The sequence below is a fragment of the Fistularia commersonii genome, chromosome 20 (assembly GCF_037954325.1).
Source record: "Fistularia commersonii isolate RoL2024-O1a breed Wild chromosome 20, RoL_Fcom_v1.0, whole genome shotgun sequence".
NCBI lineage: Eukaryota > Metazoa > Chordata > Actinopteri > Syngnathiformes > Fistulariidae > Fistularia > Fistularia commersonii.
This window is the reverse complement of record NC_141303.1, coordinates 15,498,794-15,525,429: the sequence shown is the minus strand read 5'-3', so window position 1 is coordinate 15,525,429 and position 26,636 is coordinate 15,498,794. Positions and strand designations below refer to the sequence as shown.

The 26,636-nt window shown below is 44.4% G+C and overlaps 1 protein-coding gene across 8 annotated transcripts in view; it reads left to right on the top strand.

Annotated features, from left to right (window-relative positions):
- tbc1d32 (TBC1 domain family, member 32) overlaps window positions 1-26,636 on the top strand; it is a 100,403-nt gene that overhangs the window by 10,370 nt on the left and 63,397 nt on the right. For all 8 annotated transcript variants that reach the window (XR_015107698.1, XM_086167350.1, XM_086167354.1 and 5 more), the window contains 9 exons: window positions 2,214-2,356; window positions 3,302-3,420; window positions 3,631-3,823; window positions 7,561-7,649; window positions 8,390-8,528; window positions 11,645-11,732; window positions 13,964-14,082; window positions 16,121-16,240; window positions 16,480-16,568. Coding sequence is in view for 7 of the 8 variants with exons in the window: in XM_086167350.1 (XP_086023476.1) it covers window positions 2,214-2,356; window positions 3,302-3,420; window positions 3,631-3,823; window positions 7,561-7,649; window positions 8,390-8,528; window positions 11,645-11,732; window positions 13,964-14,082; window positions 16,121-16,240; window positions 16,480-16,568 (1,099 nt within the window). In the remaining variant the exon portion in view is untranslated. The remainder of the gene's footprint in view (window positions 1-2,213; window positions 2,357-3,301; window positions 3,421-3,630; window positions 3,824-7,560; window positions 7,650-8,389; window positions 8,529-11,644; window positions 11,733-13,963; window positions 14,083-16,120; window positions 16,241-16,479; window positions 16,569-26,636) is intronic.

Here is a 26,636-nt window from a genome sequence, read left to right as displayed (position 1 = left end):
GGTGGTTTGTAGGATGACTCTGGTGACAAGGAAGATGAAGAGGACAAAGGCAGAGCAGAGGACAAACTGGAGGAAGCTGAAAAGGGAGGAGTGTTGCATGGTTTTCAGGGAGGAGTCGAGAAAGAGTCTTGGTGGTCAGGGTGAGCTTCCATTGGACAACTACAGCTAGTGTTATCAGGGAGACAGGTAGAAGAGGACTTGGTGTGTCATCTGGAAGGAAAATAGATAAGGAGACTTGGTGGTGGAATGAGGAAGTGCAGGAGTAAAGAAAGGTAAAGATAAAGATAGAGGTAGCAAAGGCCAAACAAAGGGTGTAAGATGACTTGTATGCTCGGTTGGATGGTAAGGAGGGTGAGAATGGTCTATACAGTTTGGCAAAACAGAGAGATAAAGATGGAATGGATGTACAACAGGTCTGGGTGATTAAGGACAGAGAGGGAAATGTATTGACAGATGCTAGAAGAGTGATGGGAAGATGGAAAGAGTACTTTGAAGAGCTGATGAATGTGGAAAATGAAAGAGAGGCAAGGGTAGAAGAGGTGACTATTGTAGACCACAAAGTAGCACAAATTAGTAAAAGTGAAGTGAGGCAGGCATTGAAGAGAATGAAGAGTGGAAAAGCAGTTGGTCCTGATGATATCCCTGTGGAGGTGTGGAAGTGTCTAGGATAGGCAGCGGTAGATTTTCTGACTAGATTATTCAACAGTATCTTAGAGAGTGAGAAGATGCCTGAAGAATGGAGACAAAGTGTGATGATGCCTATTTTTAAGAATAAAGGGGATGTGCAGAATTGTGGCAACTATAGAGGGATAAAGTTGACGAGCCATACAATGAAGTTATGGGAAAGAGTAGTGGAAAGTAGACTGTGAGCAGAAGTCCGCATTTGTGAACAGCAGTATGGCTTCATGCCTACGAAGAGTACTACAGATGCAGTATTCGCGTTGAGAATGCTAATAAAAATGTACAGAGAAGGCCAGAGGGAGCTGCATTGTGTTTTTGTAGACCTAGAAAAGGCATATGACAGGGTACCAAGAGAGGAGGTCTGGTATTGTATGAGGAAGTCTGGAGTAGCAGAGAAGTTTGTTAGACTGGTGCAGGACATGTATGCTAGCTGTGAGACACTGGTACGGTGTGCTGTAGGGGTTACAGAGAAGTTCAAGGTGGAGGTGGGACTCCATCAGGGATCAGCTCTGAGACCCTTCTTATTCGCAATGGTGATGGACAGGCTGACAGATGAGGTTAGACAGGAATCCCCATGGACCATGATGTTTTCGGATGACATTGTGATCTGTTGGGAGAGCAGACAACAGGTAGAGGAAAATCTAGAGAGGTGGAGGTATGCTCTGGAAAGCAGAGGAATGAAAGTTAGTCGCAGCAAGACAGAATATATGTGTGTGAATGAGAGGAACTCAGGTGGAACGGTGAGACTACAGTGAGTGGAGATCAAGAAACTGGAGGATTTCAGGTACTTAGGGTCAACAGTCCAGAGCAACGGAGAGTATGGAAAAGAGGTGAAGAGACAGGTTCAGGCAGGTTGGAATGGGTGGAGAATCGTGTCAGGGGTACTATGTGATAGAAGACTTTCAGCCAGAATAAAAGGAAAGGAGTACAAAACAGTGGTGAGACCAGTGATGATGTATGGACTAGAAAATGTTACAATGACCAGAGTTGAGGTTCTCTTTGTGAGTGACCAGGATGGATAGGATCAGGAATGAGTCCATCAGAGGAACAGCACACGTTAGATGTTTTGGAGAGAAGGCCAGAGAAGCCAGACTGAGATGGTTTGGTCATGTATAGAGGAGAGATAGAGAATATATTGGTAGACGGATACTGGAATTGGAGCTGCCATGCAAGAGGTCTCAAGGAAGACCAAAGAGAATATTTATGGACGTAGTGAGAGCGGATATGAAGGTAGTTGTTGTGAGATACAGAGACTAGGGTTAGATGGAGAAAGTTGACTTGCTGTGGCAGCGCCTGACGGGATAAGCCGAAAGAAGAAGAAGCAGTAATATTATTCAGGCATTGCTTTATATTTCAATTATTAGCTTTTCTTTTTGAAGAGTTAAAAGTACTACTTTTAAGAAAACAAAATTGAAGATAATTTTTTCCTTGATTTTGAGCGTTCCCCTGTATCACCTACTATTTTTAGAAATGACAGAATTAAGTTTTTTGAAACACAACGCCTCAACCTGGAACCCCGCATGTGTCTGCAGAGTGCCTGTGGCCCAGCGTCTTAGTGATGGAGGTGCTGTGGATGCTTTGCGAGAGGACAGAGTGCGCCGCTGAGTGCCTCCACCAGGCGCCCGTCATGGAGACCCTGCTAGCCCCGGTCCGAGCCCAGCTTGCTATGCAACAGGTGAGGCTGTGGCCTGCGATTGGTCCACAAAAATGCGGCTGTTTATAATGGAAACAACTGGCTACCAAAGTGATTCTTTGATTTATTTGGAGTTTGGCAACTAAATTAAGCAATGGATCGGTGGGCTGACAGCCATTAAATACATTTTATGTATTCTACAGTTATACCTTGACTGAGTAGTTGAATACGTTCAATGCTCGAGCTCATAAATCAATTTGCAGGAATATGAAATTAAATTTCCCTTTTGAAATGAATTGAAGCACTTTTGATCCCAACTCAGATCTAGGCTCCAATCACAAAGTTAAACATCCACCAAGTGATGGTTTGAATCTGGGGACGCTGCCATCCAAATGAAGCATTATGCTTACCGATCTGGCGGTGCCCCAGTGGTAGAGCACGCACTGCTGCGTGGTCGCTACCAACTGTGGAAAGACCCGGTTTATTTGGCGGTTTCTTGGAAAGTGTGACATGCGCTCGCTGGACTGGGACACCGTTATTGACCATGTCTTCATGGATGAGTCCACGACACACACCTCGCTTTTGTTTTTCCATGATTCTCTCTGGGCCAGCTTGCAGCTTCTATGCCTCCCACTGAATTTGAACGGCAGTTCATGGACAACTTAAGCCACATGGGTGCCAAACGTTCTTCCCACTCGTTCCGCACTTGTATCACAAAACAAAAAAAATCTATTGAGAGATGGCTCGGATCTCCCAAAATTCTTAACTTCATGCACTTGTAAGTCAAGGTTCCGCTGTGTTATTATATGTGAGAACGTTGTAGAATGAAGCACCTGCACATTGTCGCTTTCTTCGGTTCTGACTGGCCTGCAATCTGAGTCCCAATCCTGAGTCCCAATCCTGAGTCGCTCTCTATTCTAGTTACCTGCTTGGCATCTGAATTAACCGTCTGAATTTCTCCTCTGCTTATCCCCGCTGCTCTCCCAGGGCGAGTTAACGTCTCCCACGGCAATGTTGACTCTCGTTGCTGACGCTCTGGCTCACATCTCAAACACCGATGGAGGATTAATGCTCCTCCTGCATGGGGGGGGCAAGGAAAGCGAAAGGTGGAATTTTACGCTTTGAAATGCATGGAAAAAATCACATCCGCTAATGTAGATTTTTAATTTGCACCTGTTGGCTCAGTGAAGGACAGTGCTTCCAGCACATCCTTGTTTATCTCCAAAGTTTTATCCCATAAACTCCCATGAATCAGGACAACTCAGCACAACTCAGCACGGTGGAAACATGCTAATGATATGAATCCTCCCCCGCAGGCTTTCCGCTGCTCACGTGGTTGTCCAGCTCACCCTGAGGCTACTGGTGGCGGCGGTGAATGGTGAGGACGAGTGCCGCGCCATCTGTGGTGCCTTCGTGTTCCTCTGCCGGCAGATGTACAACACCTGCGAGGGCCTGCAGGTCCTGCGCCCCTATGGTCTCCACAAGGCCCTCACCGTTGCCTGGAAGAAGGTGCCCTTGCTTCGTTCCAACCTCCAGCTCCGCTCGGCGAGGGGTTAGAACCCAGAACGCAACTCCGTTCTGGTAACTTATTGCCCAAGGAGGCCGTTAGCAAATACACAGAAATGTGGATGATGTGTTTATTTTAATCGAGGATTGCTCGATTAATCGAATGATTAGCTAGCAAAGCCGATGCTTTGATTGTAGGTGACCGCCAAAGTCACTGAGCATTTTATCAAACCTGCGAATCTGAAATACCTTTCTTAGCAGTTCACACTGTTTAAACTTCATATGTTTGGAGAATGTGGACACAGTGAAATCCCCTGGCAGCGTACTGTAGAACATTTCCGGGTTCACGCATGCCGGAGGCCGCAGTAATTTTTGCTCCATAGATGGAGAAAAAAAAAATTGAACTGTCAAATGAAATAACAATGTAGAGCCTTTGAGGGGATTAAAAACGGAAAGAAAATACAAGGAAAGGCTGATTGCTGTCTTCGGGCCTGGAGGCGGCAGTTTTAACAAGAAGGCCTTGCCCGACAAACCCGGTCACTTCCTGCTTCCTCCTCACTTGGTTTATACATTGTTAAATATTAATGACCGTTGTGCAACAAGTAAGGCCGTGATTGGTCAGAGTTGCTTCTATAGAAAGGCCGAGGTGTTACCATGTTTTTAAATATAAATACCAAATTATTATTTTTTTACCCTTGGTGACACCGGCAACGAAGCTTAGAGGGCAAAACGGTCCTGTTGTAGTTTGCAACAAGTTGTGCAACAAGTAAGGCCGTGATTGGTCAGAGTTGCTTCCATAGAAGGGCCGAGGTGTTACCGTGTTTTTAAATATAAATACCGAATTGTTATTTTTTTACCCTTGATGACGCCGGCAACAAAGCTTAGAGGGAAAAACGGTCCCGTAGTAGTTTTGGGAACTACAACAGGTGGAAACCCGAATCACAGCTTGCCTGGCCGACATCTCAGATTGGATGGCAACTAACCACCTCAAGCTCAACCTAGACAAGACTGAGCCTCTCTTTTCTCCTGGAGAGCGGTTGTCCTGGAGACCTGACCATCACCATCGACAACACTGTGGTAAGGCCAATCACAACTGCGAGGAACCTGGGTGTCGTCCTAGACAACCAACTGTCGTTCTCAGCGAACGTCGCAGCAGTCACACGTTTCTGCAGATTCCTCCTTCACAACATCAGGAAGATTCGCAGATTCCTCACGGAGGATACTGCGCAGATACTCATCCAGGCTCTAGTCATCTCTCGGACTACTGCAACTTCCTCCTTGCCGGTCCACCATCGGTGACCATCAGGCCGCTTGAGCTTATCCAGAAAGCGTCAGCCCGCCTGGAGTTCAACCGTCCCCAATTCTCCCACACAACTCCCCATCTAATGTCCTTTTACTGGCTCCCGGTAGCCGCCAGCATCAAGTTCAAGACCCTGGTGCTCGCCTACCAGGCAGTGAATGGGACAGCCCCGTCATATCGTCAGGATATGGTCAAGCCACATGTCCCCACCCGTCCCCTCTGATCTGCCACCTCTTGGCGACTGTCCACCCTATCACTCAGCGCCCCTGGCTGCCGATCGATCTGCTGCTCTTCTCGGTCTTGGCTCCTCAGTAGTGGAATGAACTTCCGGAAAAGGTCAGAATAGCGGGATCCCTGCCCATCTTCCACCGTGAGCTGAAAACATACCTCTTCACCAAGCCCTACCCCACTAACCGCACTTAGCCCCCCCACCCTCCTAAAAAAAAAAAACAAACAAAAAAAAAAAAACAAAGAAATTAATGTATGTTTTTATATGGTTTTGAGATGGCTATTTGGTAGAGTGGTAACTTCTGAATAACGACTACTCGTACTTTGGATCTTCAGTTATTGAATTGCAATTTTTGTGAGTCGCTTTGGATAAAAGCATCTGCTAAATGACTGTAATGTAAAAAATGTAATGGGAACAAAATATCCAGGAAAAAAATTGATTTAAAAAATTACCTGGAGCTTCAGCAAGCAAAGTTAACATTGAGACGAAGCCACAAATTAGCCCACCTGCCTCTGGGGCGTCTGGAGGCCACAGAGATAACAATCACTGACACAGCAATGAAATCCAGGAAAGTTTTCTCTACCTGTAAAGGTCCCGCGGTACAGTTAACTTTTTATATATTTTATATGTTGTTTATAGTTTTTATGTCTGCTCCTCCTTCGGGCTGCTCCCCTCAGGAGCCCACAGCTCAGCATTGGCCTCCATCTGACCCTCTTTTCACTGCAACTCACTTCCTGTTCTCTTTGCCTCCAACCATAAACCTCTTCCCACTGAAGCAATCTTCTAGCCAGATCTTCATTGTCCCTTTTCAGCCATCTCAGTGACTTTATTTCCAGACCATCTGAGATGTGATGGATATCCTCCTCAGTGTCTCCAAACCAGTGAACATGGCTGCTGTCACCTCCTTCTTCTCCACCTGTCCTTTCATTCTGACCAATACTCTTCTCCACCTGTTCCAACCGTCTAGCACTGGTCTCTCCACCCTCTCCGTTGCTCTTGACTGTTGACTCAGAATTTCTTTAATTGTTCCTCTCACTCACCTTCTCTCCAGGTCATACCCTCACTTCTCTAGATGTTCCTCCACCTGTTCCCTGCTTTCACTACACATACCAATGTCATCTGCAAACATCATAGTCCATACAACGGTTTCATTTAACATTTTAATGAAATGCTTAATGACGGCTAGGTTTCATCTCCACTCCTTGTAGCCTCACCGTTCCTCTTGGGTTCCTCCACATGTATTCTGTCTTGATGCGCCTGGCCTTCATTACCCTTCTCTTCAAATTGTACCTCCACCCTGCTCTCACTACACATCACAGTATCATCTGCAAAACAACACCGTCCAATATACTCTATTATATGTTTAGTGCAGGAGACCACGTCTTGTCAAGCATTCGTTTCTCAAAGGATCTAACTGGGCTAAGTGTTGTTCCAGTGGCAGGGAGACAAAAGCCTGCAGGTGCGAGACACCTGGAATGAATGGATGAGCATTAAAAAATAGAAAAAATCCGGAGTGAAAAATAGTGTAATGAATATTAGCATGAATAACTGAGCGCTAAGTGATCCACTGATGGGTTGAGTTTGCGTGAGCCTCCACCTTCATAGCTTTTTGTTTTATATCCCTTTTACCATAAATTCTGGACCATGGAGCACAACTTTATATAGGCTGCACCTGCTTATTTTTCAAGGAAAAAAGAAACTGTACATAAATAAGCCGCATTGTTGAAACACGAAATGTTAATACAGCAAGATGTTACACAAATTTTTTTTTTTAAACTTTAGATTAATCATGGTAACATCTACAACCACCTGTACATAATGCAAATGCTTTTCTTCAGAACAGATGTCGAACCTACATGCAGCAGCTCTATTTCCTTCTTGGACAGCCAGACTGATCGCTTTCAAATGCATATCTGCATGTCTTTTACACGATGGGGATGTGTGCAAAAAGCGAAAAATGGCTGATCTGAAGAAAATGCAAGTGAATTTGCTAAAACGGTTTAAATTGTTCAATGTGATGGTGTTGGCGGAAGGAAGCTACCGTAATTACCTGATAGAAATCCATAAATTAGCTGCATCGTTGTATAAGCTGCAGTTCCAAAAGTGTGTGAAAATAGTATCGGCTTATAGGCTGGAATTTTAATTATCTTTTTAAGGTTTTCATCCCCTTTTTCTTTGATTTCTTTCCTGCGGAATGATTGGAAATGTCAGACCAGCTCCCAAGTTGGACCAGCTCCCAAGTCAGACCAAGTCCCCACCCTGGTGCCTGGAGCTGCTGGAGGATCATCTTCTCAGAACATGTAACTCACTACCATCCAGTCATTACATCCATTACTATTTTATTTCCCCATGAGATATGAGTGAAATCAGTTTAGTGCTATATTTCAGAGTTTTCAGTCTGAAGAAACTTCATCCTGTGATTTATCTCCATAATTAAGGAATCAAAAAGCTTTTTAATGAACATTAACTCACTTCACTAGAGCAACGCGAGCCACGTTGACTTAGAAAAATTAATGAAGAATTAATGAAAATACAATGTGACAACGCGTATCAGCAATAATTATGTACTGGAAATGCTTTTTTTCCAAACAGTGCCTGTAACATGGCTGATGAAAAAGATGAATAATTAATAACACAATGAAAACTCCATCCATCGATCCAGTTTATATCCCCGCTTTGTCCTACTCCCGCTGATTGCTATCTTGGTCCTCCTCCTGGGCACTAAAACCACAATAGTTATCTTCTTCGGTGTCGGCCTCAGAATTTCAGAGTAATTTCATTGGTCTTATGAATTTTTTGGCGGTATAAAGCTTTTTAGCCCCCAAAAATCCTTATATTTCCTGCATCATTGCTTTAGCTGCAGTGTTGAAAGTAGTGGCTTATAGTCCGGAAATGACCGTAGTGGTATGTCCCATGAGTAAGGCACCGCAATTCTGGACCCAAATGCAGAAGGTGTTTGTAGAGACAGTTTTAAAATCAACCACAACACGGAGCTAAATCCCTCAGCCTTGACCTTTGCCCTTTGACACCCCCCCCACAGGCTGGTCTGGGAGGAGACCCTGCTGGACAGCCTGCTGAGCTTCTCGACGACCCCCAAAGGCGTGCTGCTGCTCCAGCAGACAGGGGCCATCAATGACTGTGTCTCCTACATGTTCTCCCGCTTCACCAAGAAGCTGCAGGTAAACAAGTGAGACCACGGCGTACCCCAATCCAGCCGCTACAAAACTTATAGATCCTGAGTCATCAGCCCGACTAGTTTCCCGCCTGTTTGCAGGGTTAAATAGCAAGCTGGACAGATTTACGAACCCTCCTCATCAAAAGGCTGATATCAATCTGATGTCAGCCTCCGCCATTTTCAAGCTGTTCAAACCTTTTAGGGTTTACGGCGCTGGAGAACCGAAAAAAGTTAAATACCCTGGAGATAGTAACTGCCTTATGACACGCCGACTCCTTTCAGTGGATTAAATATTAGGAGAATTTGTAAATGAAGTCTCTCCTCTTAGTTTCGTGTGAGATGGAGGTGTGGCAGCACTGATGGAAACAGAAGACCTTCACTAAACAACATTTGCATTCAGAAAATAATAATGACAATTTATCCTTTATCCCTGTGGAAAAATTTGTTCACTGCAATTACCCATCATGGATGAACCATGAGAAGTTGGCATGCTGTTGAACAGCACCAGGGGAGCAGTGTTTTGCTCAACGACACTTCGACACTCTGGGAGGATCCAGGAATCAAACCAGAAATGTTCAGTCCCAAAGACAATGCTCTACTTCCCGCACTTCACAGCCCCTTATAATCAGAAGGACGGCTTTTAGGGCAGTGTTTCCCAACCATTATTTTAAAAATCCCACGGCATGCCACCAAATAAATATGTCACAAACCGTTTTAATGAAATAGAATGAGACTGTAGTCTAGGACGTCAGGGCTGATAATTTCTTCTACCATGATTTTGCAGGCTGGTAGTAATCACATCTCAGCCATGATCTCTGCCATGGTGTGTGGCTGTTCTGATATAGAAATGAGTTGAGCAAGTTTATTGATCTCCATCAAGGAACTTGATGGAGATTACGTTACCACAGAAAACGTTACCAAGAAATTACTTTACCACAGCAACGTAACAGTTATACTGCAATCAATTTATACAAATATAAATAGACGATTAGAAGACAATTAGAAAACAGCAAAAGACGTCCACAAATAAATAGACAGCAGAGAGAACAACAACATCGAGGATAAGAATGGACAACAGAATGAGAAAAAAAGACAAAACAACAACATAAACAGAATGACAACAGCAATAACAAAAATAAAATAAAACAAATCAAAAAAATAGGCAGGATGCAAATGGGCTGAGACCAACAAAACAGACAACAGAGTTAGGATATGACTCTTGTGAATGGGTGAGGTAGTGAAGTTGTGATAACACAGATGCACCCCTGGACGGTCAGAGTGCTGTTCTACAGTCTGATGGCTGTGGGCAAAAAGGAACGCCTGAAGCGTTGGGATTTGATGAGCTGTTGGCTGAATGAGCTGCCCATCAACCACAGCTTGTGGTACAAGGGGTGGGAAGGATTGTCCAGGAAAGCTCCCAGTGTGCCCGTCACCCTCCCCGCTGCCACCGATTGGAGATGGTCCAGGTTCAGTCCCACCACCAAGTGGGCATTCTTCACAAGTTTGTTGAGCGTGTTAACCTCACCAGTCATGGCACTGCTCCACCACCCACCAGCACACTATAGCAAAGAAGAGTGCGCTGGCTACCATAGACTGGTAAAAGGTCTTGAGGAGAACGCTACAGATATCAAACGACCTCCATAGGAAGAACACCCTGCTCTGACCCTGTAGAGTACATCTGTGTTGTGTGTCCAGTTCAGTCTGTTGTTAATATGGACCCCAAGGTACTTGTGGTTAGCTCTCAGAACTTCCTCCTCGGGGTGTCCATCTAGAGCAGGGGTGTCAAACTCATTTTAGCTCAGGGGCCACATGGCGGAAAATCAATTCTCAAGCGGGTTGGATGGGTAAACTCATGACATATTAACTACTTTTAATGTACCTATTGTTCAGTTCACCCCTAAAACCTGGTATCTTTTAGCTTTGCAAGCCGGATTAAACCCGTTTGTTGGCCTGATCTGGCCCAAGGGCCTTTAGTTTGACACCCCTCATCTAAAGGGTGCTCCAGCATCCAGAGCCATATGAAGTGGCTCCATCTGGTTAGGAACCTGCTTTAGGAGGGGTTCCCACCAGGAGGAGACCATGGGAAGACGTAGGACATGCTGGAGGGACTCTCAGCTGGCTCGGGAACACCTCAGGATTCAGAGGTGGACCATTAGGCCGGGCATAAACACGTACTTGCAGTATCCTAGCCGCTTAGATGAATTGACTTTGTATAATCTTAGCACTCTAAAAGTCTTGGCTTTATCGTGCATCCCCGTGGAAGTCGTTGCTACTTTCCCCTCAAACAGCTTTGATGATAAGATGTCCGATGCCTTTCTAGTCCTGACTTTGATATATATCAAGATGCTACACGTCAGCGCTGGCTGGAGGATATCAGTGAAGCGTTGCCTGGATTTTTGGGCTCTGTCTTACTTTTTTTATCCATAAATCACATCCAGGTGACAATCATACTGACCGCATGTCCTCTGCCGCTGTCCACCTTCTTTGTTGACCTTCATTCCCATTGCAAGAAGAAGAAGGGCAGCCATTATTTGGTCACCTGCATCACAGCATCATCAGCCAAATGTGAATTCTAATGTGAGCCTGAGCAGCAGGCAACCCAACAAGGAGCTTGAGAAAGGGATGTTTAGTTTCAAGGCAGCTGCTTCGAACATGTCGCCCTCAACCCTTTTCCACCCCTTATTCTGCCTTAAAAGGGACACCAAACAGAACTTCTCCTGCTGTACCCTCTGGATCATCCTAATTATGCAACCTTAATGTTTATTATTCAGTGGTAATATACTTCCTCCCCGACACCAGCTGTAATTTATTACGCTCTGGACATTTGCTTCACCTACATATTATTTTTCGTAATTGTTAACGCAGTGGCTCAACCTCTTCTGACCCCCCCGTGGGCTTAATTTACTGCAATTGTTTGTTCCACTTGTAATTGTTTCCCTGGTTTGTGATTTCACTTTTGTCGGGGAATGTAATTATATTTAGTCTATTTATAGTCACAGCCATTGTGCTGTAAAAATGGAGCCCCCTCCCCCCCAACCTCCCGCGCAGCCCAAATCAATTTCCGCAGTTCACCTCTCCACAAACTCCCACCATGTTTGCTGTTTCCTGTTTCCTCCACAGGTGAGCCGCTGTGAAAAGTTTGGATATGGCGTGATGGTTACCCAGGTGGCGGCGACGGCCCTGGGGGTGGCAGCCCTGCGGCGCTCAGGTACTCGCATTCCTCTGCACACCATCTGCCGGGGTTCAACGTTGCTCCAGAGAGTGTTTTGTTCTTGTCTCAGTGTGTGTGTGTGTGTGAGTGTGTGTGTGTGTATATATATGTGTGATAAACAGCTATTGGTCACAAAATAAATAAGAATACGAGAATAAGATGCAACATGTCACTGAGCAAAAAGGATATATAAGGCTAGCGTTATTTTATAGCTCAATAAATAAAGTTCATGCAAAGAAAAGCATATTCCAGGAATAAAACCAGCATGGGTTTTGTACTGGAGACCCGTGTTAAAAGGACATAGGATGCGTTGTAAACGCTGTTTGATTTGAGGGGAAAATCTCAAGGGAGAAAAAGGGGCGATATCGGATAAATCAAACTGGAAATACAACATTTGTGGTGCACGTGAAGAGGTTGCGGGCAGCTAAGCTAAATATCTGAATCACTCGGAAGATACCGGAGATCCATGTCAAGCTCGATCAGCAGAGGCACCATCACCGTCTGGTGGATTTGCGTCCCGCTCATTCCTCATGTTTCTGATTCGCGGCGTACAGTGGACCCATGGTATTTTGCAGTACTTTGCACATTTTTTTTTTTATTTCGTTCTAGCAATTTATCATTCTTTAGCATTTTTTTTTGCAGTATTTGAATGCTTTTCCTGATGAAATAGCCATATCTAGCCTAAGAAGAAAAGAACAGAAAAAATATAATAAAATTAAACTAAAATTCATTTTATAAAATAAATAAAATACAAGATCTCCTTTGCTGGCACGCATTGTTGGAGGTGACTGCTTCCCTGACATGACTCCTTGCAACATCCATGGCTTAATAGACTACCATTCTGATCTAATCACAGACGAGGACCTCATTGAGATTATGAAGTCATCATGCCAGCAAGGAAGAGGAAGAAATCGAGGAGACTGGTCTTGCACCGGACTGAGTTGCAGATACGACAAACACTGCAAAAGCTCTGCAAAATATGTAAAGGGTTGTGTAAGGTTCGTAGAGGGTTAATACACTTTATGGTCAAAAGTATTGGCTCACCTGCCTTGACTGGCATTTGAACTTAAGTGACATTCCCATTCCTAATCCATAGGGTTCAATATGACCTGGGTCCACCCTTCTGGAAAGGCTGTTCTCAAGGTTCAGGAGTGTGTTAATGGAGAATTTTTCAGTGTCTGCTCTAATTGTTCCAAAGGTGTTCTATGGGGTTGATGTCAGGACTCTGTGCAGGCCAGTCAAGTTCATCAACACACTCAGTCATGTCTTTATGGACCTTGCTTTGTGCACTGGTGCACAGTCATGTTGTAAAAGGAAGGGGCCAGCTCCCACAAAGTTGGGAGCATGGAATTGCCCAAAGTGTCCTGGTATGCTGAAGCTTTCAAATACCTTTCACTGGAACTAAGGGGCCAAGTCCAGCTCCTGAAAAACAACCCCCCCCCCCCCCCCACACACACACACACCAGACTTCACACTTGGCACAGTGCAGCTCCTGAGAGCGACCCTTTCTTTCACAAATGTTTGCAAAAACAATCTGCATTCCTAGCTGCTACATTTTACACCTGCAGTCATGGAAGTCATTGAAGGGATTTGAAAACCTGATTTCCATTATTTGGATGATTAAGCTAATACTTTTGGCCATATAGTGTATCTATAAATAACATTAAAATGATCAGGTCTGTACTTGACGGAAATTCACTTTTTTGGGGGTATTGGAACGTAGCTCCCATGAAAAGTGAGGGTCCACTGTGTTTGTGTGCAACGGGAGGGCTTGATCTGACCATGGAGCATTAGCTAGCGGGCGGTCATTCATTCAAACGCAACATAGCCCTGGGTGATAATGTGGATTCAGGAGCTGAGATGGTTCATTAGCTTAAAAAGAAGAGATTAATGCTGCTCGTATGTGGAGCCCAGCAGCCTCCCTCTCTCCATCTGACCCCATCCTGACAATTAATCCGGACAAATAATACAAACAAGTTGGTATTTCCTCAATTTGAATTGAAAGGTCAGCGTTCTCAATTAATCGAGCCACTGGTCGATACAAAAGCAATCTGCAGCTCCCTGACCTTCGCCGGCAGATCGGAATAAACTCGAAAATCAGAAAAAGTGGGGTTTTCTCCTGTCACGCATGGAAATCCCTGGAAAGCAGAACGTGACCGGGGATCAGGAAGTTCATGCGAGCAGGGATTTGGATGGAAGGATTGCACTGAGATCCGTGTGTGCTCCAGGCTTCGTGGAGGCGCTGGTGGTGGAGCTGTGGGCTGCTCTGGAATGTGGCAGGGAGGACGTCAGGATGGTCCGTCCAAACCCTACACCCATGGAGCCCATAGACAGGAGCTGCCTTGAGGTCAGTGGGCAGCAGCTGGAGAACTCCAGACGACTCCTGTACATTTGTCTAATAAGCTAGTAGCGACTAGGTAGTTTTCATATGCCAATGGTTTCCTCCCAGCAACAACATTTCAGCTCCATGTGTGCTTTGGAGAGTCTGCAGGGTCCATCTCTGATGGTTCCGGAGATTCATCCTTCCACTTCAAGAAGATTTGTTCAGTATAATAAACTCAACTAACGTGATCATGAACACAGCGTCAACATCTACTTTTCTTCTGCTTTCTCAGGGGTCTCCACAGCCAATCACCTGCTTCCATCTAACCTTCTGCTCTCACACCACCTAACTTTCTTTCCTCTTCTCCTCCATCCATAAACCTCTCTGGTCTTCCTTCAGATTTCCTTCATTCTCAGCATCCTTCTACCCTGATCTTCTCGATCCCTCCTCTGTCCATGTCCAAACCATCTCCAGAACATCTACCATGTGCTGTCCCTCTGATGGACTCATTCCTGATCCTCTCCATCCTCATGTATCCCAAAGAGGAAGCTCCACATCTTCATCCCTTCTGCCTCTTGTCTCTTCCTAGGTGTCTCCAAACCAGTCACCATGGTTGCTCTCACTCTCATCTTCTCCATCATTCCTGTCCTTCTGGCTGACGGTCTTTTATCCCCGTTGAAAACCATGGAAATACTTCTCTCCTTGCTACACAAGAAAAAACTATTCTTTGTTTTTTTTTTTTGTCTTTCCTTTCACGTCACATACGAAGCCCCTGCTGTGTGTGTGTGTGTGTGTGTGTGTGTGTGTGTGTGTGTGTGTGTGTGTGTGTGTGTGTGTGTGTGTGTGTGTGTGTGTGTGTGTGTGTGTGTGTGTGCGTGTGTGTGTGTGTGCGCGCGCGCGCGCGCGCGTGTGCGTGTGCGTGTGTGTGTGTGTGTGAAGACCCTCTGTATCCTGGGACGGAAGCAGCCCCTGACATTGGTCCGTGATAAGACGGCTCGGAGTCACTTGACCAGCCGATCAATCCTATGGCATTCAAAGTGTCTCAGCACCGTAATTACAAGTTCTCCAATGCGTTGGTTTCTGCAGGACAAGGTTTTGTGGAATTGATATGCAAAGCAGCCACTTTCGAACTGGTGGCAAACTGGCATTTACATACCTTTACCTTTATTTTCTATTTATTTCCTGAGATCTTAGTGTTTTTTTTTTATTTTTTTTAATTTTATTTGATTGTACTTGCAGGGATCTGATCCATGATTTATTTTAGTGTACTTAATCCCTTACAGGAATCCCATCCATGATTTAACCCATCATAGATGAGCCATCTAGCAGCGCCAGGGGAGCAGTTTGGGGTTCAGTGTCTTGCTCAACAACACTTTGCCAGACTAGGAATCGAACCAGGAATGTACAGTTCCAAAGACGATTGTGCCGCCCATTTTTATTTTTCGCTATTTTATTCTTTATTTTTATAAAAGACTAATGCGCTCTACCAGCTGGTTTCAATCCCTTGGGGATCTTTAAAGTAGTCTGATTCTGACTTCACTTGATTATTTGACTGACCAATGTCTTGTGGTGTCATGGAGCTCGACAGCCGCATGCTGGCTGTCTGCAACACTGCTATCGTTTCACAGGGATCAGTGGGACAAGGGTTTAGCTTTGTTTTGTGTTTTTAAATGGCAGAAATAACACTATTGATTCTCTTCCCTGAGGGTGGTGGCTGTGGACCTAACAGCTAATTGTTAATGGCTAATAGCTAAACCGACTACGCAACTGTTATGTTTTTACTTTGACAGATCATTGGCAGCAGTCATTGGCCACAAACAAATACTTTGAGGACGACACACACACACACACACACACACACACAAATGCACATGTGGGTTTCTCTCTTGTGTTGAAGGATGTTTGTCAGAATTCACGAGTGACATTTTATGCTTTCACTGCAAAGTTTACTTGACATGTGTGTGCGTGTGCGTGTGCGTGTGCGTGTGCGTGTGCGTGTGCGTGTGTGTGTGCGTGTGTGTGTGTGTGTGTGTGTGTGTGGGTGGATGGGTGGTCTCTCCAGCCTTTCCTGTCCTTGGTCAACCTGCTCTCCTCCTCCCAGTCGATGTGGGAGCTGGTAGGCCAGCAGCCTCTGTCCAACAAGACGGAATACACACTCAGAGAGATGCCGAGCTCCATACCTGTGAGTGCCCACCTACACACACAAGTGCGGTGCCTCTTTTAGCCATTGGAGGGCATGTTTGTGCTTCTCATCCGGTCCCCGTCACACACCTGCGCTTTTACCCGAGAACCCCCCATGTTTTGCTTTTTCCACCCCATAAATATCCACACTGTTTTTCATTTGGTGCCATAACTGAATGAGATTTTAGTTTTTGTTCTTTTCTTTTTTTATCTTTTTTTTTTTGTCATTCCACGCGACAGGATTTGATTGACAGACTGATCGCCGTGCACTCAGATGGGAAGATCCATTCGCTCCTCCAATACGAGCAGTCTCACACATTCGGCCTAAGGTGAGATTGATATGTATTTATTTTGTTGCCAGTGGCGGATTAACACGTGGTGAATACACACACACACACACACACACACACACACACACACACACACACACACACACACACACACACACACACACACACACACACACACATACGCCTCTCCTCCCTGGTCACCAGCAGATTGACATGATTCTTCATTCTTTGATTACCTGACATAGAAAAGCTGATGAAAGGATTCTTTGGATAAGAAATAAGCTGGGCTCTGTGTGTGTGAGTGTATGTGTATGGCTCAGTATTTATGTGGAGCACATAACCTAACAACAAAAGGGCTGGTAAAGCAGAAGGATGCATTCCTTTCTAGCTGACAGTTGAGGACCAAGGATCAACTGGGTTTGTGAAGCATTATTTCTTACAAGCTCCAGGATGATCAATTATAACAATTGATCTCAATATTTATTTGATTTCTTGAGAGGAAACATTCCTCGCATTTCATTGGACAGCCTGGATCTCCATTGGTCATAGTCCGTTTATGTGTACTCGCCTGGTATGCACTCCATTTGGAGCCAGATTTTGCTAAGCTAATGTGACAGTTTGACACACATGGTAAATTTCTCCATGTTGACAATCAGCTGGAAACAATTTTAGAATTGCATGATAGCTCTTTTCTTCCCTGAGTTAGCCACACGGCCTTTTCTAGTCTGATAAATGATGCTAGCACACAGCTAGAGCTGTTTGGATGCTAAAAGCTAATACTGATTAACACAAGCTACTTGCTCCTTGAGGGTCTTCGCTAATTACACGATGCTAGCTCGGAGTGCTCCCCGGCTCCTTTTCATTCAGGCTGGTGTCTGCTTAGCCCAAACTTCATCACGTCTCCAATCAGTGAGTAATTCTTGCAGTCGCTCTGCAAGCACGGCGCCCAGCTCCAGTGAGAGCCTCTGATTGGCTGTAAAAGCACGTATAGCCTCCCGGATGAGCATCCGAGTCAGAAAGTGCACTTTTGAATACACTCATCAGTTTTTTTGCGTTTGTTTTTTTGTGCTCATCTTAACATATGAAACCCTGGTCGTGTTTATATGTGTGTGTACGTGTGTGTGTGTGTGTGTGGGGGGGACTCTGGCTCATGCCAAGACCTGGTGACTCACTCAGTCTATGGCTGTCACTCAAGACTGCTCTTATCTACATTCCCGGCCAAAGTGTGGATGGCAAGTGGCTGCCATCCTTCAGTGCCCAGATTGATGCTAGCGCCCTGGAGGAGCCGGGGAAAAATAATAGACTTTCTATTCATTAATTAATTCATTGAAAAATTTGAATCCGTCATCAATTTTCCCTCAAGATTTTACTGTCCATTTCTGGAAAATTGGCACCGGATTTCACTCATTTTGCATTTACACAAACAATCGAGGCTAGTCAGCTGAGACCAAATGGAGCAGGCAAAGAAAAAAGAAAAAATTTCCTGATTTGTAGCTTGATTCCCGCTCATCCTACATTCAGGGTCGTGGGGGGGAAGGGGAGTGGAGCCTATTTTTCTTGTCACTGGATGAGAGATCCATGCAGAAATACAAACATTCAGTCACTCAATCATGTCTTATGGAGACATACAGCCATCCACCCTCTCATTCACATGTCATATAGGGCATACAGTATTCATTCATTCATTCACTCACAGGTCACATGGAAACAAGCAATATTCATCCTGTCATTCACATGCTATATAGAGAAATACAGCCATTCACTCATTCATGCCATTTTGAGACATGCAACATTCACCCTTTTATTCACACATTCTAGACACATCTAATCATTCACCCTCTCATCCAGCAATCTGGACAATTTGGACTTTCAGCCTGTTCAATCACAGGGCCAATCACAGGGCCACGTACAGACACAACTATTGACCCTCTCACTCACATGTCAAACAAAGGCATACAACTATTGACCCTCTCACTCCCAAGTCATATAGAGACATACAACTATTGACCGTCTCTCTCACATGTCATATAGACGCATACAGCTATTGACCCTCTGTCTCACATGTCAAATAGAGGCATAAAATTATTGACCCTCTCACTCCCAAATCAAATAGAGGCAACCATCTACTGACACTCTCACTCTCAAGTCATAATGAGGCATACAACTATTGACCCTCTCACTCATATGTCATATAGAGGCTCACAACGATTCACCCTCCCACTCACCTGTCAAATAGAGGCATTCAACTATTGACCCTCTCACTCCCAATTCAAATAGAGGCATACAACTATTGACCCTCTCATTCCCAAGTCATATAGAGGCATACAACTACTGACCCTCTAAATCCCCAAGTCATATAGAGGCATATAACAATATCAAATAGAGGCATACAATTATTGACCCTCTGACTCCCAAGTCATAATTAGGCATACAACTATTGACCCTCTCACCCCCAAGTCATAACGAGGCATACAACTATTGATCCTCTCATTCCCAAATCACATAGAGGCATAAAATCATTGACCCTCTTACTCAAATGTAATACAGAGGCATACAACTATTGACCCTCTCATCAAATATATTCACCCTCATTCACAAGTCATTTATTCACCCTCTCATACCCATGCCTGACTGGCGGCACATGACGCTCAGGGTCCTAAAGCTCGGTGCAGGGGACCTCTTCTGACTAAAATCCACAGATGTGCCAGCTATAGACCGCTCCAATCCATTGGCCATTACTGCAGAAGCTTGGAGAATAAGTATAATTGCCTTGAACAGACCAGAGTAAATTTGCCACGTAGATTTTTCTTTTGTTTTTCTTTTTTACTCCCACGGAGCTCTTTCTACCTATGACGATTACACACATCTTCATACCCACCCGCCTTGCCGAGACAAATAATGGGGAAGTCCTTCCTCAAACAATGTACAGTCATAGAAAGTTTTGAGAATGACACAACCTGTCAAACACCTGAAAACCCTGAAGGAACAGATTTTGTGAAAGTGTCATTCTCAAAACTTTTGGCCATGACTGCAGTACGAGGCAAATTAAACCCTGTTCCGGGTGTTATGATGATTGATGCCGTTAAGGAAAGCATGGTTGACTATTTTTAAAATTTGCAGATGCTTGCTCTTTCTTGCACACACACACACACACACACACACACACACACACACACACACACACACACAAACACAAACACACACACACACACACAGTGGATGTTCTTCTTCTTCTTTCGGCTTTTCCCGTCGGGGTCGCCACAGCGAGTCAACTTTCTTCATCTAACCCTATTCTCTGTATCTTCCTCTTTCGCACCAACTACCTTCATATCCTCTCTCACTACGTCCATAAATCTTCTCTTTGGTCTTCCTCGAGACCTCTTGCCTGGCAGTTCCAATTCCAGCATCTGTCTACCAATATATTCACTATCCCTTCTCTATACATGACCGAACCATCTCAGTCTGGCTTCTCTGACCTTCTCTCCAAAACATCGAACATGTGCCATCCCTCTGATGGACTCATTCCTGATCCTATCCATCCTGGTCACTCCCAAAGAGAATGTCAACATCTTCATCTCTGCAACCTCTAGTTCTGCCTCCTGTCTTTTCATTATTGTAACAGTTTCTAGTCCATACATCATCGCTGGTCTCACAACTGTCTTTTACACCTTTCATTTTATTCTGGCCTTTTCCTTTGAGGCCAGAATGAGGCTAGAATGTCTTCTATCACATAGTAGCCCTGACACTTTTCTCCACCCATTCCAACCTGCTTGGACCCGTCTCTTCACCTCTTTTCCGCACTCTCCGTTGCTCTGGACTGTTGACCCTAAGTACCTGAAATCCTCCAGCTTCTTGATCTCCACTCCCTGTAGCCTCACCGTTCCACCTGAGTTCCTCTCATTCACACACATATATTCTGTCTTGCTGCGACTAACTTTCATTCCTCTCCTTTGCAGAGCATACCTCCACTTCTCTAGATTTTCCTCTACCTGTTGTCTGCTCTCACTACAGATCACAATGTCATCCGCAAACATCATGGTCCATGGGGATTCCTGTCTAACCTCATCTGTCAGCCTATCCATCACCATTGCGAACAAGAAGGGTCTCAGAGCTGATCCCTGATGGAGTCCCACCTCGAACTTCTCTGTTACCCCTACAGCACACCGTACCAGTGTCTCACAGCTAGCATACATGCCCTGCACCAGTCTAACATACTTCTCTGCCACTCCAGACTTCCTCATACAATACCAGACCTCCTCTCTTGGCACCCTGTCATATGCCTTTTCTAGGTCTACAAAAACCCAATGCAGCTCCCTCTGGCCTTCTGTGTACTTTTCTATTAGCATTCTCAATGCAAATACTGCATCTGTAGTACTCTTCCGAGGCATAAAGCCATACTGCTGTTCACAGATGCTGACTTCTGCTCTCAGTCTAGTTTCCACTACTCTTTCCCATAATTTCATTGTATGGCTCATCAACTTTATCCCTCTATAGTTGCCACAATTCTGCACATCCCCTTTATTCTTAAAAATAGGCACCATCACACTTTGTCTCCATTCTTCAGGCATCTTCTCACTCTCTAAGATCCTGTTGAATAATCTAGCCAGAAAATCTACCGCTGCCTCTCCTAGACACTTCCACACCTCCACAGGTATATCATCAGGACCAACTGCTTTTCCACTCTTCATCCTCTTCAATGCCTTCCTCACTTCACTCTCACTAATTTTTGCTACTTTGACTACTACAATAGTCACCTCTTCTACCCTTGCCTCTCTTTCATTTTCCACATTCAACAGCTCTTCAAAGTACTCTTTCCATCTTCCCATCACTCTTCTAGCATCTGTCAATACATTTCCCTCTCTGTCCTTAATTACCCGTACCTGTTGTACATCCATTCCATCTTTATCTCTCTGTTTCGCCAACCTGTATAGATCATTCTCACCCTCCTTACTTTCAAACCGAGCATACAAGTCATCATAAGCCCTTTGTTTTGCCTTTGCTACCTCTATCTTTACCTTTTGCCGCATCTCCCTGAACTCCTGTCTGTTCTCTTCAGTCCTCTCAGTATCCCACTTCTTCTTCACTAACTGCTTTCTCTGTATACACTCCTTCACTTCCTTATTCCACCACCAAGTCTCCTTATCTACTTTCCTGCCAGATGACACACCAAGTACTCTTCTACCTGTCTCCAACACTAGCTGTTGTTGTCCAATCATCTGGAAGCTCACCCTGACCACCCAGACCCTTTCTCAACTCCTCCCTGAAAACCATGCAACACTCCTCCCTTTTCAGCTTCCACCACTTTGTCCTCTGCTCTGCCTTTGTCCTCTTCATCTTCCTTGTCACCAGAGTCATCCAACAAACCACCATCCTATGCTGTCTGGCTACACTCTCACCTACAACTAATTTGCAGTCACTGATCTCTTTCAGGTTACCTCGTCTATACAAGATGTAGTCTACCTGCGTGCTCCTACCTCCGCTCTTATAAGTTACCCGATGTTCGTGTTTTTTCTGGAAAAGGTATTCACTACAGCCATTTCCATCCTTTTTGCAAAATCTACCACCACCTGCCCCTCTGCATTCCTATCCTGGATACCAAATCTGCCCATCACTTCTTCATCCCCTCTATTGCCTTCACCAACATGTCCATTGAAGTCTGCACCAATTACCACTCTCTCATTTCTGGGAATATTCTGCATCACTTCATCCAACTCATTCCAGAACTTCTCCTTCTCTTCAGATTCACATCCCACCTGTGGGGCATAGCCACTAACAACATTGAGCATCACACCTTCGATTTCCAATTTCAGACTCATTAGTCTATCTGACATTCTTTTCACCTCAGTATATCCACCTTCCTTCCTTCTCTGCATCATGTCGACCAACTCTCTACCTCTTCCTGTCATAGTCCCAATATTCAAAGTCCCTACCCTCAGCCTCTTTCCTTTCCTCCTCTCTCTCTGCTTCCGAACACGCACTCCTCTTCTTCTTCTTCTTGTTCTTCGACCCAGAGAAGCCCAATTTCCATTAGTACCCTGTAGGTCATCAGTACCAATGGTGGTCATTGTTAACCCGGTCCGCGACCGATCCGGTATTGTATAGTTTTGGTTTACTCGCATGTTTGGTTTTGACAAAAGTTTTACGCCGGATGCCCTTCCTGACGCAACCCTCTGCATTTATCCGGGCTTGGGACCGGCACAGGGAGACACTGCTCCATTAATCAGACACACACACAGTGGATACAATCCCCAAACTCCTTTTTAACACAACATCATTCACAATATTTTCAGGATTGTTCTCATTCAATTTCCCTGCAGGGATATGACAGCATGTTGCAGGAACGGGTCTTTATTGATCCCAAAGGGGGTAATTGCATTGGCGTGGCAGCTACTAAACACAAGAACACCACCCTGATTAATGAGCAACGTGTCAGGAGAAGAGCCGGAAAAAGGGAAGTGGAAAAAAAGGAAAAAGAAGTGGATTTAGGTTGCAGGAATGCACCGGGGATTGGGGGCGTTGAGCGACTCCAAGCTACACCTGGATGCAATTAGCACACCAACGAGCAATTAGCAATTGCGTCTCATTGTCATGTTACACCGGCAATACCATAATAGTCACGATGAAACTGTTACATGTTTAAATGCACGTTGCAGTTGGAGAAAAGCAAATAGAGGAAATAACTTGTGGATAACATGCGGATAGCTGCAATCAAACAATTATTTTAAAAAGGGATTCATTCTGATTGATCACGACAAATTTAGATTTATTATTAATTGATTAATTTTTTAGGGCAAAACATCTAAAATGTACCATCTATTTTTTCATTTTCTACGAGCAGACAATGAACCCCTAACTGCTCCCCTGGCGCTGATAGATGGCAGCCCATGGTGGCCAATGCTCATGGTGCATCCACAATGGGTTAAATGCAGAGAATAAATTTCTCCACAAGGGATTAATAAAGTATATATATTTATATAAAATAAATCGAGATTAGTTATGATTAATCAGAATTATTTCAGTTTTGATCACGGCATATAATGTAATTTTTTCTTACCTTTACACTATGTATAAACAAAATTGCGTTGGATTTTTTATATCAATGAACAACTCCATGTAAAAAAGCATTTGGAACATAGGTTTAATGTTACTTTGAAGCAAAATACTCAACGTTTATTTGAGACCTTCTTGTATTTATGAAAACAAAAAGCTGAACTTAAATTATTGACCCCCAGGAAATCAAAAACGCCATCCTCTCTCTGCCATCCTTTTACTGGTGCGACAAAAATACTTTTAACACGTTTTATTTAGATGTTACAAGATCGCCATAATCTTCAAATTTAAAACCATCGAACTCACATAAAATACATTTTAGTTTAATACCTGCTCATTATTTTCAAAAGCCACAGGGAGCTGCATCAGACGGGTTAGAGAGCTGTGTGTTGGCAACCCCTGACCTAATACATTCGAAATTTAATCATGGGACAGAAGAAGATTGCCTCACGAATCCAGTCATTCCTTACTATAAATAGTAGCACGATTTACTATAAATAGTATTCTGTTGTACATTTAAACCATGGAACTCTTAATGTAGATACACATCCACTGATTTGCAGTTGATGCCTATAAATCCATGACTGGACCAAAATTGCTGAAAACCCTCAAGTCTTTAAATCCATTGAGATCTGAAAAATAAACTGATCTTGATGGAAAATAAATGTCTCTGGTCATGATTAGGAAGGACTCGTGCATCCTCTCCTTTGATGGGAATGGCGTCTGGCGCACCCACAGCTTAGCAAGATGCACAGGGCTCTTCCAGACTCGCGGGCGAAGCCAAATCTCCTGCGACCGCTCTCAGACAGCGTGACGGAATACCTCCCCCGACACACACATACTGGAATTAAGAAGTAGTTCTCATTTACTTTGCTGACTATATTTAGTGTTCTGATGCAACGCTTATGTCATCTTGATCACTGCAACTGTGTGTGTGTGTGTGTGTGTGTGTGTGTGTGTGAGTGTGTGTGTAGAAAAGCAATGTGATTATTTGTTTGTGGCCGAAACAGACACCTGCGTTTGGGCGTCAGGGTGAAGAAACACTTTGTGACGAGTTCCTTCCTCACTGGAGGAACCTTTTAGAACACTTGTCAAACGCAAGGGCCGCGGGCCAAATGTGGCCCACCATGTTATTTTAAATAAATCAAAGGCGTACATTGACCATAAACTACATTTCTCACAATTAATGCCGATCATGTTACCTGCAAAGTGATGGCATCCCGCCATTAGATTGCAGTGTATCCACATCAATGCCATTTTCAACAAGTGGATTTGAGAAATACAAATGATCCCTAAATGTCTGAGAAGTGAAAAGTTGTTGCAGATGAAAGGCTGTTACAAGAAAGATGGCAAGGCCAATACATTTGTGCTTCAAGGACAAATAAACGGTGTGCCTTTTTTGTGGCAGTGTTGGTTGTCAAAGAGTACAATCTACATCGGCATTTTGATACCAAACACGGAGCTAAGTATGCCAAAGTTAGCCTTATAGAAAAACAACAAAATGTCCAATATTAAAAGTCTAACTACGGTGGCAGCAAAATGTGTTCACAAAAGCCGCATCCAAAAACACAGCAGCAGTGAAAGCTACCATTTTTAACAGAGCAACTCGGACACATAATTTTTGTACATCTATGCAATTGCATATGTAGCATTTTAGATTTGAATGAGAAATAACGTCAGAGTTATTTAACCTTAAGGAGTAATTACATTTATTTTACTATTTTTCATTACATTTAGTTACATTTATACTGTTACAGTTACATGTGGCCCTTTGAGGGCAACCATGATCTGATGTAGCCCTCGGTGAAAATGAGTTTGACACCCCCTGTCCTAGAACCTTCTCAGGAACAAGGCTGTTTCCTTGTTGCATTCAAACAGCAGAGGAACCAGGGGCCTTGGACCTCAGCTCCTAGAAAGATCTGAGCTCCTACTCCGTGGCAGGTTCTTTTTTAACTCTTGCATAGGAGCTCATGTGAGATTGGTGAGTGGTGGAGCTCATAAGCCACACCTATTCAGATGTTCCCTTGGGACAAAATGGACAAAAGCAGCGAGAGATGTAGCAATGAAGAGGTCCATGCTCATCTGCCCTGCCTCAGTGGGGTATCCAGGGCTCGCAGAGGAACAACTGCATTTCTGCATTTTGAAGTTAGCTATCGGCTAAGGGATTCTTCACAATGCTGGGCAAAGATAAAAACATTTCAACCTTCTGATAGATCATGGTTCTTATCCGATGTCGTCAACATCATGTTCTTCTGCTTCTGGTTTGTTTTGGAATGTGGAGCTGAAGGTGCATGTCTCAGACCAGCCCATACTGTGGTCCCTCACTGCCTGTGGGAACACTCAAGTAGCAGGCGTCTTGAACTTCGGCCCTGAAACCTCTCTTCCAAGGTGGCTGCTGTGACAATTAACCGCCAGCGCTGTACTGCACAGTTTGCTTCGGTTCAGGTGTCTCATTTGCAGCAGCAAATGCTCTGAAAACCTCCCACTAGCGCCATCAGAGGCTCCTCAAGGCCAGTGGAGCTGATGTTGTCTGAATGGTGTTCCCGCCATCTGAAGGTTGACTCTCTCACTACTGAACGGTTTCTGTTGTACTGTCCTTGAGCAACCCGTTCACCGCCATGGGATGCAGCCCTTCCCTCTTTCACCCTTTCATCCCCGTCCATTGTGTGGAAGCCAAGCGTTTATTGTTCATGGCACAGTGGTATTCCGTCATGGGAATGTACATTTCACAGCCAGGAAATACTCTCATTCTCATATTTTCCTACCGCTTGTGTGTTTGATTGAATAAGCAATAAAACCGGAGAAAAATCGGTTGTGGAGATGAGGGGAGACATTATCAGATGTATCAGACGCTTTCCAACAACAAAATTATATTTTTTTGTCAACAGCAGCCATTGGTCTTTTAAGGTCATTGTAAAAACGAGAGAAAATGCAAGGAAATATTTTCCTTGAAGACCTTCAAGACCTTGCAAAAGAAAACTGAGAGAAATCTGCATTTCCCGTCATATTGAGATCTACAAGGAGAGCAAGTGGAGGAGCATCCAGAGAGGTGGAGGC